General features: G+C 43.2%; 1 protein-coding gene across 5 annotated transcripts in view; it reads right to left on the bottom strand.

Annotated features, from left to right (window-relative positions):
* Window positions 1-12728, bottom strand: part of ADGRL1 (adhesion G protein-coupled receptor L1) — a 130752-nt gene that overhangs the window by 42380 nt on the left and 75644 nt on the right. For all 5 annotated transcript variants that reach the window (XM_079965877.1, XM_079965876.1, XM_079965878.1 and 2 more), the window contains exon 4: window positions 5452-5561. In XM_079965877.1, the coding sequence (XP_079822003.1) occupies window positions 5452-5561 (110 nt within the window). The remainder of the gene's footprint in view (window positions 1-5451; window positions 5562-12728) is intronic.

Genomic DNA, 12728 nt, shown 5'->3' on the forward strand with positions numbered 1-12728 from the left:
CCAAAGTCGCTGTGAGATAAGTCATGATGATTAAAACTGTTTAAGAATCTGATCCCAAACTAGTTTGCACTGGGCTAGTCAGCAGCCAACAGTTTCCCCCCTGACAGCTATATGAAAGGTTTTGCACTTTTGTATTGTTTTGGAGACCTGCAAAACCTGCCTGACTAGTGGCACAAGAAATAAGTGCACAACAGAGGAAGCAATAACTGTCTCAAACCAACCTGCCAAAGTCAGTGGTGGACAGTACTGATTGGCATAATTTCACCAAGGCTTCTACCCCAACCCCTCAGGGACGTTTTGCAATTAAAAACAAAGCAAAGCAAACCAAACACATACATGTGCTTATGGTACTTTTTTAAAAAATGGGGAATCTGACTAAAGCATGACAAGAGGATAAGGATACACCATTTGGCTTGATAGAATATATGTCTCTTATGCAAACTGACAAATGAGGAGGAACCTAAGCTCACCTCAAGGATAAAGAACCTCCTATGATTTCTCTTTAAAAATTATATCTTAGCTTCACCCTAAAAATGACCTGTCTTGTTTCCAACCTCATAGTGTATAAGTGCTGACAGTGTGGGCCTTTTCTAAATCTGTACAAACTAAATCTGCACAGCATGGATATAGTTAGTAAGATCTATTTAGGCTGCAGTCAGGCTTGGGGGACTGGCTAAGACTTGGCCCCCAAATATCTGTTTGTATTTTGGAGTTTCCATTCAAGCACCTACACTCAGATTCATCAAGTGACTGGTCTGCCTATGTCCCCACTACTTTGCCTGATTTCCAAATGTGTTTGCCTGGCAAAGCCCATTAAACTCCACTCACTCTTAGGAGAGAATCCAGGCACTAAAAGCAACCATTTCCCAGTGTGAGTAGTGATACCCCTGGTAACAAGAACAACCCTGGCCTAAGAAAAAGCAAAGAGAGCAAGCAGCAGAAAACAGAGTGAAAGAAGAGAAGGGAAAGCTGGGGAAAGGAGCTGGCAGAAGAGAGGGGAGAGGGAGGTTGCGTTTTGAAAAATATTGACACAATAATAACAATTCACTTTAAAAAATCCAAAACCAAAAATCAGACACATTAAATGAATTGTTTTGTTTTTCCACATGTCAGATTGGACCCTGAGGAAGGAAGATCAGTGTCTGGTTAGAGTGGAGGCAGCTGCAAAGGAAGGAAGCAAAAGGGTCTGGCAACATAGGCCCCTCCCACCTCTGTCATCCCGCTGTCATCCACCCCTCTCCCCATGGGTCTCCAGCTTCCTGTGCTTTCCCCTTCCATCACCTGCTCCAGCCCTGACCCCCAAGGACAACAGCACTGGATCAAACCACTCTCCTGCTTAAAGAAGCATGGTAGGGCAGCCAACAGGGAGCAGCAGAAACACAGAGGCAGAGTGAGGTATGATTGTAGCAAGAGCTGAGTTCAGGTTCTGCTACATATCCAGCACAAACCATTGTGGATGAAATGCCCAGCCATGATACTTTTCAATGAAAGAGGTCCAACCATGGATATCATGACTGCCACCCTGGTTCAGCATTAAAGCAGGATACATCCAGGACGGGTGATGCTTTCTCCTATCTGATGTGAGTTGGGAACATGTCTGTGCTAATTAAGGGTGAGAACTGCTGAAAATTCCTCCTCAGTTCAGCCATTGCCAATTTGAGAATGGGCTAACTGTTTCCTGCTTCTGGCTCCATTTCACCTGCATACTGAAACCCAGGAGTCCTGACTCGAGGAGCAGGGAGAGCATTGGATGTAACTAAGACTGATGTCAAATATTTACTAGTGTTGAGGAAATAATGTATTTCTTAATGTGTGGTAAAGCTAGAAAGAAGGTTTCTGTCTCTTCTGGAGAAGAAAGAAGCTATGCAAATAAGCTGGGAAGAGAATGTAGCCTTAGTAGATTTGAATCAAAAGGATATAGGAGACACTGTGGGCTTAACTCTCCTATCACACTGACAGAAAAGCATTCTTATCTCAGCTATGCATATAATGAATAGTGAAAATGATCCTGGATTTTAAGTGAAGACATAATGGCTTTGCTCAGACATTTGTCCACAGTTTCATGGTTTACAAAGCTGCACACAAGCACTGTGAATGTGTCCTCCTTCTTCACTGTGGACAAGCACTTCTCCATCCTGGCTTATTAGCCTAGTTGTTTACTGAACATTAAACCAGAGTTCCCTGTATTGGACATAACCGGGAATTACGGCTTAATGCAAGCCAGGATTCCCACACCAAAGCCATTACTTGAAGAGACAAGGGTAGGGTAGGAGTGAGTGACCATAGCACCCATCCATAGATTCACAAACCATGGCTTATGAAACCATGGGTGAATGGCAGGATGTGACCAATGAAAGTTCTTATGAGTCCGGGAAAGAGGGTTTACATGTATGACTGCATATATATGAACAAATATAGCTGGGTATGTTAATACAGAGTATGCAAGCAAGCACAAACTCTGCTTGCGTATCTGGCAATGTATACAAATGTCCTCCCGGCTTGGATCCAGAGATGCCTTGTTGAGAATAGAAAAGGCATTTCTGCTTGTGCAAGGCAGCCCTGTTAAATTCTTCTAATTTCCCCATCTACAACAATACTCCATCATGTACCCTTCCAGAAGGTCCCTCAGTCCTCAGGAGAAGCTTTTCAAGAGATGGGGCGGAGGGGGGGGGGGCGAGAGAGTGCCAAGAAAGCCACATTGCATGAGCGGTGTTTTGTTCACCTATGTTTGACTGCAACCATATATATGTGCATGTGAGTAATATATGTACATGCACACATACATCCACACATGTATATATAATTGTGTGAGAGAGGAAGAGGGACAATGCGCAGGTGCAGGAGGATGCTCACCTGCAAAACTAGTCAAACATGCAGACATGGAAGTCCATAGCTTTTCACATGGTTCTGAGGATCAGCATGTGCATGTGTATGTCTATGGGAACGTAATAATGAGCTTGCCAATGTGCTGATATGCAACCTGTACTGAGAGGGACACCCTCAGTGTCAACAGCTCTGCCATAGTCAGTTACACTTCCGGGCCATTTGCCCTAATAGCTGATCCCAACATCCTCCATGCCATCCCTGCCTCCCCCTCCCCCCAGACACTTTCACGATGCAGGTGATATCCTGGTCAGCCTTTTAGTGCCCTTTGCTGTTTTGGGGTATCCCCAGTGCTGTTAAACTGTGAGGGGTCAGGACTGGTTGCACCCTGAGATGAGTGTTGATTTGTTTCGAAGCCACCTGGTAGCTAGAAGGAAAAGGGGCAGGAATGAAGGTTAAAAGGTTAAGAGGCCACGCCTGCCCTGCTCTGCTCCACTTCGTCTGTGAGGAGAAACCAAAGGGGCATTAGCGGAGAGGGGAAGGGGACACACCCTGTGAGGCTGACCCACCCACATGGACCCTAGACCCAGCAGAGAGTGTGCAGGACACCAAAGGCAAGGAACAAACTTCCCAAACACTCCAAGCAACACAAGAGAAGGAAAGGAGGAGGGCATATGAGCTGCTGACCCAGGGAGGAGAGACACCACAAACCTAGCCCTTCAGTAGATTGCAGATCAAAATACTATTGCTAAGTGGTGCCATCAATAAGGGATTTCAGTTATGATTTGTGGGGCTGTTTGGAAATGGGGAGTAATCTTTTCGAATAAGGGCTGTAATTGTAAATAACAGACACCTTTGCAACCCCCCTAACATGGCAGTTTGCTAACATACGGAACCAGATTAGGGAGTGGCAGCCATAGCACCAGGCTTGTTCCATCAACAGGAATGAAGCAGATTGGCTCCAGGAGATAAAGGGCTTTCATCACGTTAACAATTTTCCTGCTACTTGTACTCTGTAGTGACCAACTCCTAGTGTTCATCTCAGAAGCCAGAAAAATCAAATTCAGTGCTGCATTCAGTTTATGAACCGAAGACTTGAACAAACAAATTCACATATTGTTTTGAGAAAAATAATTGCATATCAACTGCTTTCTTCGGAGAAGTTTTCTTAGGATTATCTCCCACCACATGCCATTTTCCTTCTTTCCAAGGAATAATGCTGGTGCTAAACTCCATTTCAGGTGCCTTGGTATGGATGCAGATGGGTTTGTGCTTAAAAACATGGGAATTGTGGCACAAGCACATTCAGAACGCACATGCCCACACTCAAAAAACATGCACGCACTTAAGGACAGAGCCATCTATATCCCTGTGCTCATGAATTCATCCATACCATGTGAGCATTCATAAAGATACTTCTATAACAGAGGTGTACACACACACACACACACACACACACACACACACACACACACAAAATCAATCATACCAGTCTACATACAAGACCTACCCACAAACATTTGAAACATGAATTGTTGCCCTAGCCCTGTAATAATAGCCACAGCTTTTAGAATGCTGTGCTTTTTGCTGAGAAGAGATATCAACTCTGCTACCAACTGCCTGATGCAAAGGCTCACAGAACCACCCCAAAGCACATTTCAGGGCACTGAAACATGCATGTGTACACACACACGAGTTTGTGCATATGCACTGCACACAAGCATGAAGATGGTCATACATCTGAGTGTGCATACAAATACACTGTGCCATTCATATGGATATACAGACCATATATGCACAGACGCAATGCATATATACCCAGGACATGTTAAGTACTAATATACATGTCTATTGTCCACATTTGATGCACCGAGTATGTACATATACTAAGGATGAGCCAAATGCTATAGAATCACACATATCCTCATCAATCACAAACAAGCAAACACACAGTGCACACAAATAGCATGTATTTCAAGCACTGACACCTTGCATACACCATCATGTGGGGGTTCAAACACACAGTGATAGTATCTCTCCTGAGGGTCTGTGCTACTGTGGAGGTTTTGTATTGCTCAAAATTTCAAGGATTTTGGTTGTTGTTGAGGAGAGATGCTGAAATAGTCCTGTTACTGGTGCAGCTACCCTGGCTAAAATCAGCATCAGGTGCTGAAATGGAGGAAGGTTATGGTTGGTCCAGCTTGTGCCTTTTTGGGGTCCTCTTTCCTTAGGGCTCAGGTACAGAAAGAAAAGAAAGAGAAACTAAGGCAATGATCAGCCAAACATGGCGAGTTAGAGACAGAACTACAAACCAGGAATCATTCTGCCCAGTTATCAAGGCCCAAACCACTTGAATTAATTCTTTTCTCAGAACCCTGGCATTTTAGTCCACTTCTACTCTAGCCATTGGAAACCCCTCTCCAGCACAAGAGACAAAAATGTCAGGGTTCTCTGTTAGTTCTTGGTCTAGGTGGTGTCTCCTCTAAGTGCATCCTATTCCCATGTCTGGGTGTGTATTAGGGGGCCAGTCTGTGGAGTCTCTCACCTTCCTGGGTCAGGTGGGAATCTTATTTGGAGCAATAACTGAAATAAGATGAAGCATCAGAGTTCAATGAGAAATGGACTCACTGTAGGGGACACAGTCATACTGGACCTCCAGGTACTTGTAGGTGCCAGGGCAAGGGTCTGGAAAAGCATCTGAGCCAGCCACTACGACACACTGTGTCCGATTATTGCACCTGAAAGAGAAGAAAGAAGGGCAGGTTGTTAAGCTACTGACACAAGCTGCAGTTTTAAATGAAACCACTAGGTGGCACTGATTGATACTTAGTACTGTATTGCAAATACTTCCTAGAATCTTTGAAAAACTGCTGCACCACTATTTTGTTTGGGATGCAGATTATAATCTCAGGTGTATGAAGCTGATGCAAGCAGTGAGCAGGCACAACTACTAGTCGGATAATCCAAATACAGGGACAGGAAGCCCTTTACTAACCCCATTCCAGGATTTGTCCGCAGAAGACTTGCTGGATGTCAGACACAGCTCTGTGCCTGTGTTAGCTCTGGTTATGCGGCCAAAAACTGTCACCAACATTTGATTGTTGTGATACTGTATTATATTACAGTATCAGTATATATCAGTATCTTTATATTTTTTATTACAGTATATTGTATTATTTTTTATAGTACTCTTTTAACCTAGGGACTTTTAACCCGACAGACTTATTTATGTGCAATTGTGGCTCCTCAAATTCAAACTAAACTCACAACCTGCAGTTTTCGTACATGTCCATAACCTTATGAGTGTCTGCAGACACCAATGTGAGTGTGAACCATATTCCTCTGTTTGTCCAAAGGCGACATCAAATACATTTTTGTGCAAGCGCCCAAGGTGACAACTCCCGTATAATCACTGAGGATTTACAGACCTTCAGACCTGGATGCGGTCTTGCAGCAGTGAGACGTGGTTCTGCCACCCGCCCCCCAGCACCAGGTAATGGTGCCCAGTAACACCCCATCCTGGAAGAAAACTTGCACTTGCCCACCACTGCGAGTCAATCCTTGGGTGTGTGGCGGGGGAGAGATAATATTATAACCTGGCCCCTGCATAATCAGAAATCCCTATGTGGTGGTTATTTTTATGTTCTCTTAGCATACTGACCCAGATCACATCTGGCAGATTAATCAGACAGTCCTCTCAACAGCCAGTTGCAGAATTGTTAGCCTCTCACCCTTGCTTAGGTCCAGAGGTAGAGCTAAGAAGCACTGCCCCCCATTTCCCACTTCGTTAGCTCCTGCCACCTGCTCTCCCTTGAAAGGCTGATGCAACAGGCAAGGGAGGTTGGAAGGGGGACTCCCAGGGGCTGTCGGCTGCCAAAGCAACTGGAGCCGGTATCAACTCAGGCCCCTGGGGCAGGACAGCCACCACCTGCTTCACTGAAGCGGAGTTTGTCAGCAAAGTGGGATGGATGAGAGTTGAGGTGCTGGCGCTTCCAGCTTTGTAGAGCCCCACCCATAGCTAGTCACTTTCTCAGATGGTGCTGTGCAGAATGCCCATCCACTGCATGGCTTATCTTTGTGCTATGCGCTCAAAGAAAGTTGTGGCTCCTGTGCTCCTTGCCGGGTCCCCCTGCTGCTGTGCTGTGAACTCAGCTATGGTTTGGCTTAGCATGTTATCTGAGCCCGGGCTCAGGGCTTGTCTCACTCCAGACAAACCAGGAGCTGCAACCAAGGTTTGCTCTTGAATTTGTGGCATGTGCTCGTGTCCATTCAGCACACTAAGCCAAACCATAACTTTGCTCACAGTAGCAAGAGGACTGGGAGAGGAGCCATAGTTTGGCTTAGCATTATGCGCAGACACCACCCATTATGTTTTGGATTCTTGTATTTACTATTATTCATTTGCTATAATGCAAGCAACTTTGGGTACAATCTGGTAAGAAAAACAAAAACAAATGAACACATGCTGTTGACAGGAAAGGAAAAGCAGGCGGTATTTGTTGGGCAGGCAGGGAGGCTGAGATTTGGGGAGTTAAGAGAGCCCTAAAGTACAATGGCTGAAGGATGAAGGAGACAAAGCAGGCAGTGGGCAGACGAGCAAGAATGGGAGAGAAAGGGGTCAGGGGAGGCACACACAGAGACTAATGCAGGTAAGAGGCAGAGGAGATACAAAGGGAAAGGAAACGAACAAAGGAGAAAACTGCACCCAGGATTTAGAGACAGGCAAAACATCATGCTGTTGGCAGGTTAAAAAATGAAAGGGAGGGAACACTGGAGACTAGGAAACTGTCAGGCAGGAAAGGCCAAAAAGCTCAGGAGTGGGAGGTTTCATATGTTGATCTGAACAAAAAAGGTCCTATCTTGAAGTCTTATCCAAGCTACATTTGTTTGGTGTTTGTCTAGCAGCACCTTTCACATCTACCTAACCTTCTTTTTTTGGCATTTACCTACTGTGCATCCAGTACCTTCATTAAAATATATACAGTAGTACCTTTGGCACCACTTAAAGGTTTCTGAAATCTTAAGCAGCAATATAGATACTTTGGGTTCATCTTTTGGCTCACAGAATGTTGCGCCCATGAAACAGAAGACTATGAATCCTCAAAAACAAGGAAACTTCAGCTGTCTAAACACCAGCATGACATGGGGAACAGTGAACAAAAAAAAAATGTTTTGTAAGCATGGGTTGTGCTTACGGACAATGTCCGGCATGAATGGCCATTATCACTCAACTAACCCAATGTGTGATAGAATTTGAGGTAAGATTAGAGGAATGAAGCTAACCATATCAAACCAATCCCAATTGGGAATTTTCACTTCTATTGCACTGCAAAGAGTGTATTCTCCTTAGCACTGGAAATGGCAGAAAAATTGCCTATCAACTTAGTATGGCTCAGCTTCTGAAGAGAGAGAAAGTAAAATAATTGCAGCATAAGATGAACATGTTTATTATGTTTATTATGCTAACCTGCCTGAGCTGTCCTTGTTACCTGTTCTATAACTCTCCTTTCAAACTCTTAGCTGGCTTCATGGCAAATATCACATCCAAAAACCTAGAGACTTGGCTAATTGTGCTAAAAAGATTTTAGCACACTCTTTGAACACACTCTTTTCTGCCACATTCTCATTGTTTAATCCATATATAAATTACTGTATTTACTCAAGTCTAATGCGCCATTGAATCTAATGCACATCTCAATTTTCAGAACCTTGAAACAAACAAAAAAGGATTTGCTGGTGAATGTAAATGTTCCATCAAATCTAATGTGCACCTTAATTTTTGCAATATAATTTGGCCAAGAAAGGTGAGCATTGGATTCAAGTAAATATGGTAGTTCAATATCAACATAGAAACCTCAAAATGCTAGTAATTTAGGAACATGGCATCTACCAGATCAAATCTTCATTGTGTTAAACATAACGGGGGGGTTTCATCCTTTTATTGTATAATCATGCATTTATTCATTAAGTGTGCAAAGGCTTAAACCTGCTTAGAAGTCACACCCTCTGACCTGCAAGACCTTCCTACAAAAGTTCATCTAGCATGGACTGTACTACTTTTGACAGCACCCCTTGGACTGTGCCATTTCAGAATGTAGAGAGAGGAAAGGGGAAGAGGAACGGCAAGTTTGGCTGTTTCCCCATAACAAAAATTCCACACATGGAGAAGGATGGCACACCAAGGAAAAGAATTCCAGGCCAGGCTTTTGCCTCATGCATTTATTTTCTATGTGAAAGGGTTTTAAAAAACAATAATGTTGGAGCATTCAAGCATGTAATTGCCAACCCACAATTTGAAGTGGTACAGGCTAGGAAGAAACATATCATATGGTAATTCTGAACAATTAGTTTGGTTTTGAATCTTAGCTGCATGGTCCCTGGCTGTGGTTGCTCCATAATTAGGGATAGCAAAAAGGTACATATTCAAATATTTTTTCTTATTACTCCACTTGTTCCAAGGCACTGAAAGGAATTTATAGGACTAAGCCGGGGCTGGACAACTATTAGCCTGTCAAAGAAAACATGACTCCCCAGCCATACATGACAACCTACCAGGGAGGCTCATTAAATTTCCTGCTTTTGCTGCTTTCCTGGGAACAAAAGCTATAGGACTGACATACATGTAGACCACAACAAATGGGTGGTTTATCTTGACATAAACGCTTGATATAAATTCTTAAGAAGAGCCCTGCTGGATCAGAGTAACAGTCCATCTAATCCAACATCCTGCTTCCTAGAGTGGCCAACTAGATGGCACTGGGAAGCTCATAAGCAGAACACAAGGACAACTGCTTTGGGGCTTCCCAGAGGTATCTTGTTGGCCACAGCAGGGAACAGTGCTGGTCTGGATGGAACAGCTGTCTGATCCATCAGGCATTGCTTGAGGGCCTTGTTTCAGTCAGGGGTTAAAATGCCCTGGGTTCAGGTCTGTACCACCTATGAGCCGCCCCCCCCCCCCCCCGGTTTACAACTCATTTGTTGACTTCAACAGGTCTCCTCTGTGGTGTAAATGGATTGTAGATGGGTGTTTAGGCAGCAGATATAGCTGCTTAGCAGCAGAAACTCTGCTTGTATAATTAGTAGATAATATTTGGTAACAGAAATGAAAATCCAAACAGCATGTAAATGCCTTGCTAATGGTATTGGTAACAAATTAAACATTGAATATTGTTTAAAACATTAGTGAGTTTTGCGGCTAAGGGCAATTAGATTTAGCTTGCATTTAAAAAATCTGCTAGCAATCCTCAAAGCTCTCGGGGATTCTTGATTGCCCACTGCTGCTGCTGTTGAAGAAACTCACCAATGGATTTTGATAGAAGCACAAAAAAGGAGAAATAACTTAGCGAGCAGCCAGTCACTAGCAAAAGTGAGTAGGAGTAAAGGAAGCCACTCACCAGCCTACAGGGTCTCTGCCAATCTAGAAAGGTGAAGAGCTGTGTGAAAATAGGTGAGATGGAATTTTTTGGAGTGGGATGTTCAAGAGGCCACAGCTGCTTAAGTCAAATAATGTATGTGTGTGAAAGAGAGGCAGATGTTTCTGTGTAAGGCATACAGGTAAAAATCAAACAAGATACCGCACCAGAACTGGTGATTAATGTGGGGATAACAAATCAAGCATTCTTTATTCTTCATTCTTCTTCATTCCAAAACCATGAAGACCACCCCAGTGTTTACCTTCTAAATACAGAGATACCAGGCATCAAGCTGCCTGAAAGCCAGGACCATACTCCCAAATGTGTAGAGAGCACATGCTCAGAGTCACTGTTTTCCATGTTATAATGACTATATTTGCTCCATGGCTGAACCCTGGCTCCAAAAACATGTTTTTTGGAACTGAACCCTAATGAAATATGGCTTAGATTAAGCCATGAAAAACCCTTTTTGGAGAAAAACCTATGTATTAATTGACTGGTTTTGCAGACCAGTTTACCACATGCCCAGATTGTCTAGACACAATTCTGTGCAAAATGTTACACTAAGTGAGTGGCAAACCTGTGCGCATGAGCAGTCACAACTTGTTAATTCAAAGCAGGCTAAGCAAAATAAAAACCTTCTCGGTAGTGGCGCCCACCCTGTGGAACGCCCTCCCATCAGATGTCAAGGAAATAAACAACTATCTGACTTTTAGAAGACATCTGAAGGCAGCCCTGTTTAGGGAAGTTTTTAATGTTCGACATTTTATTGTGCTTTTAATTTTCTGTTGGGAGTGGCTGGGGAAACCCAGCCAGATGGGCAGGGTATATATATATATATATATATATATATATATATATATATATATTATTACACATGCCACTATGAAGCAAGCCCCCTAAAAGCATTGTATGAATCAGTACCTGAGGAATGTAGTGTGCTTTCACTAGCTCTTGTCTTTGGTTTTTGGCAAATGTCCCCAGCAAGCTTTTACAAGAGTGGAGGGAAAAATGAATAGATTCCATATCATGTCATTGTAGAATTATGTGTGTTTATTGCAACTTCTAACCCCACCCCCTTCAAAGGTAACAATCTGGTTTATATCACACCCTATTCTCTGTTATTCTTCTGTTTTACATACAGTACTTACCAAGTCTCTACATGTACATTTCACATGGAGTTTATCTGCTCCTGCACTTAGGCTGCAATCCCAGAGGGTCAGACAAGAGCACAACACTCACACTGCTACCCCAATTTTTTGAGGGTTTCTATGGGTGGCCCACCAGAACTCCTAAACTGCATCCTAAATTCTCGGCTTAGAAAGTACTTTGGTGGACTGGTGCAAGGGCTGTTTTAAGGGACATGCGTGTTTCTTTTGCACGCACACTGGTAACAGTTTCCCTTAGGAAGGAGCAACACATAAGCCACAAATGGCTTCCTACTCAAAACGAGAAGCTAAGAATCATATCAAATGAAGGATGCACCTGTTGCTGCCCTAACGGAAGCAGCATCCATATTTAGCAAAAATGCTCCACATGCAAGGTTTTTTAAAAATAACAACATGAGGACTTCAGTAAAACTGTGTAAAAGAAATAAAAAATAAAAGAGCAGATTCTCAGAGTTCCACAGCAAATGAGTCTACACCCAAGGCTACACTTTGCAACCAGTTCCAAACTACCCTTTGTTTTTGTGGAGGCAAAATGAATGACAAATGCAGCCCAATTCGTTTCTCACTTGTCTCATGACAAGTTGCCAGCCTTGCATTTCAGCTGCATTAAACAGTCATGGAATGCACTGCAAACAGTGGCACCTCCTCGCTGGGGTGTCACAGCGGTAGAGTGCCTGAAAAACTGCCTGTAGATGCACTTAATTGTATTCTAAGTGCTTGAGTAACATTATTTACTATATCCTACTAACTAACAATAAATGAAATCATTTTTTAAATGGCTAGTGACAGTACTGCTATTAGAACTTTAAATAATTCAGGTAACCAATCCTGCTCAGCAGGGAAGTAAAATTTGCAGGAGCGCATGGCACACTAGGCAAAAGTGAGGGATGAATCCTATGGGTGGGATGGACTACCAAGGAACCAAGCCTGCCTTCTTTCAAGGTGACTTTAGCACAAAGTAACAACAACTACAACCCAACCTTTCCTGGGTGGTGCTTATTCAGCAAATGTATTTTTGCTGGGTTGGTTGAAGTGAAAGTATGATTCATGTTAAATCTCAGGTATTATACTGCTTATCCAAAAGATTCTGGGGTAAGGGTTTCAACACTATTTCTTTCAAGTTTGGAAAAAACTTCACCTTTTGAATTCCTGTCTGTAACACAGCAGTAAATGGCCTGGAGACCAGCAAAATACGGCAACTCAGTTAGGTAAATGGTGCCTCTGTTTTAGTCGTATTTGGGAAGGGATAGAGAGAGATTTTCTAGACTCAGGGATGACCGCTGTGAAAAGGTTTGAAGAATACTCAGTCTAAGCTTCTCAGTTC

This window comes from Podarcis cretensis (assembly GCF_951804945.1).
Source record: "Podarcis cretensis genome assembly, chromosome: 2".
In the NCBI taxonomy this organism is placed as follows: domain Eukaryota; kingdom Metazoa; phylum Chordata; class Lepidosauria; order Squamata; family Lacertidae; genus Podarcis; species Podarcis cretensis.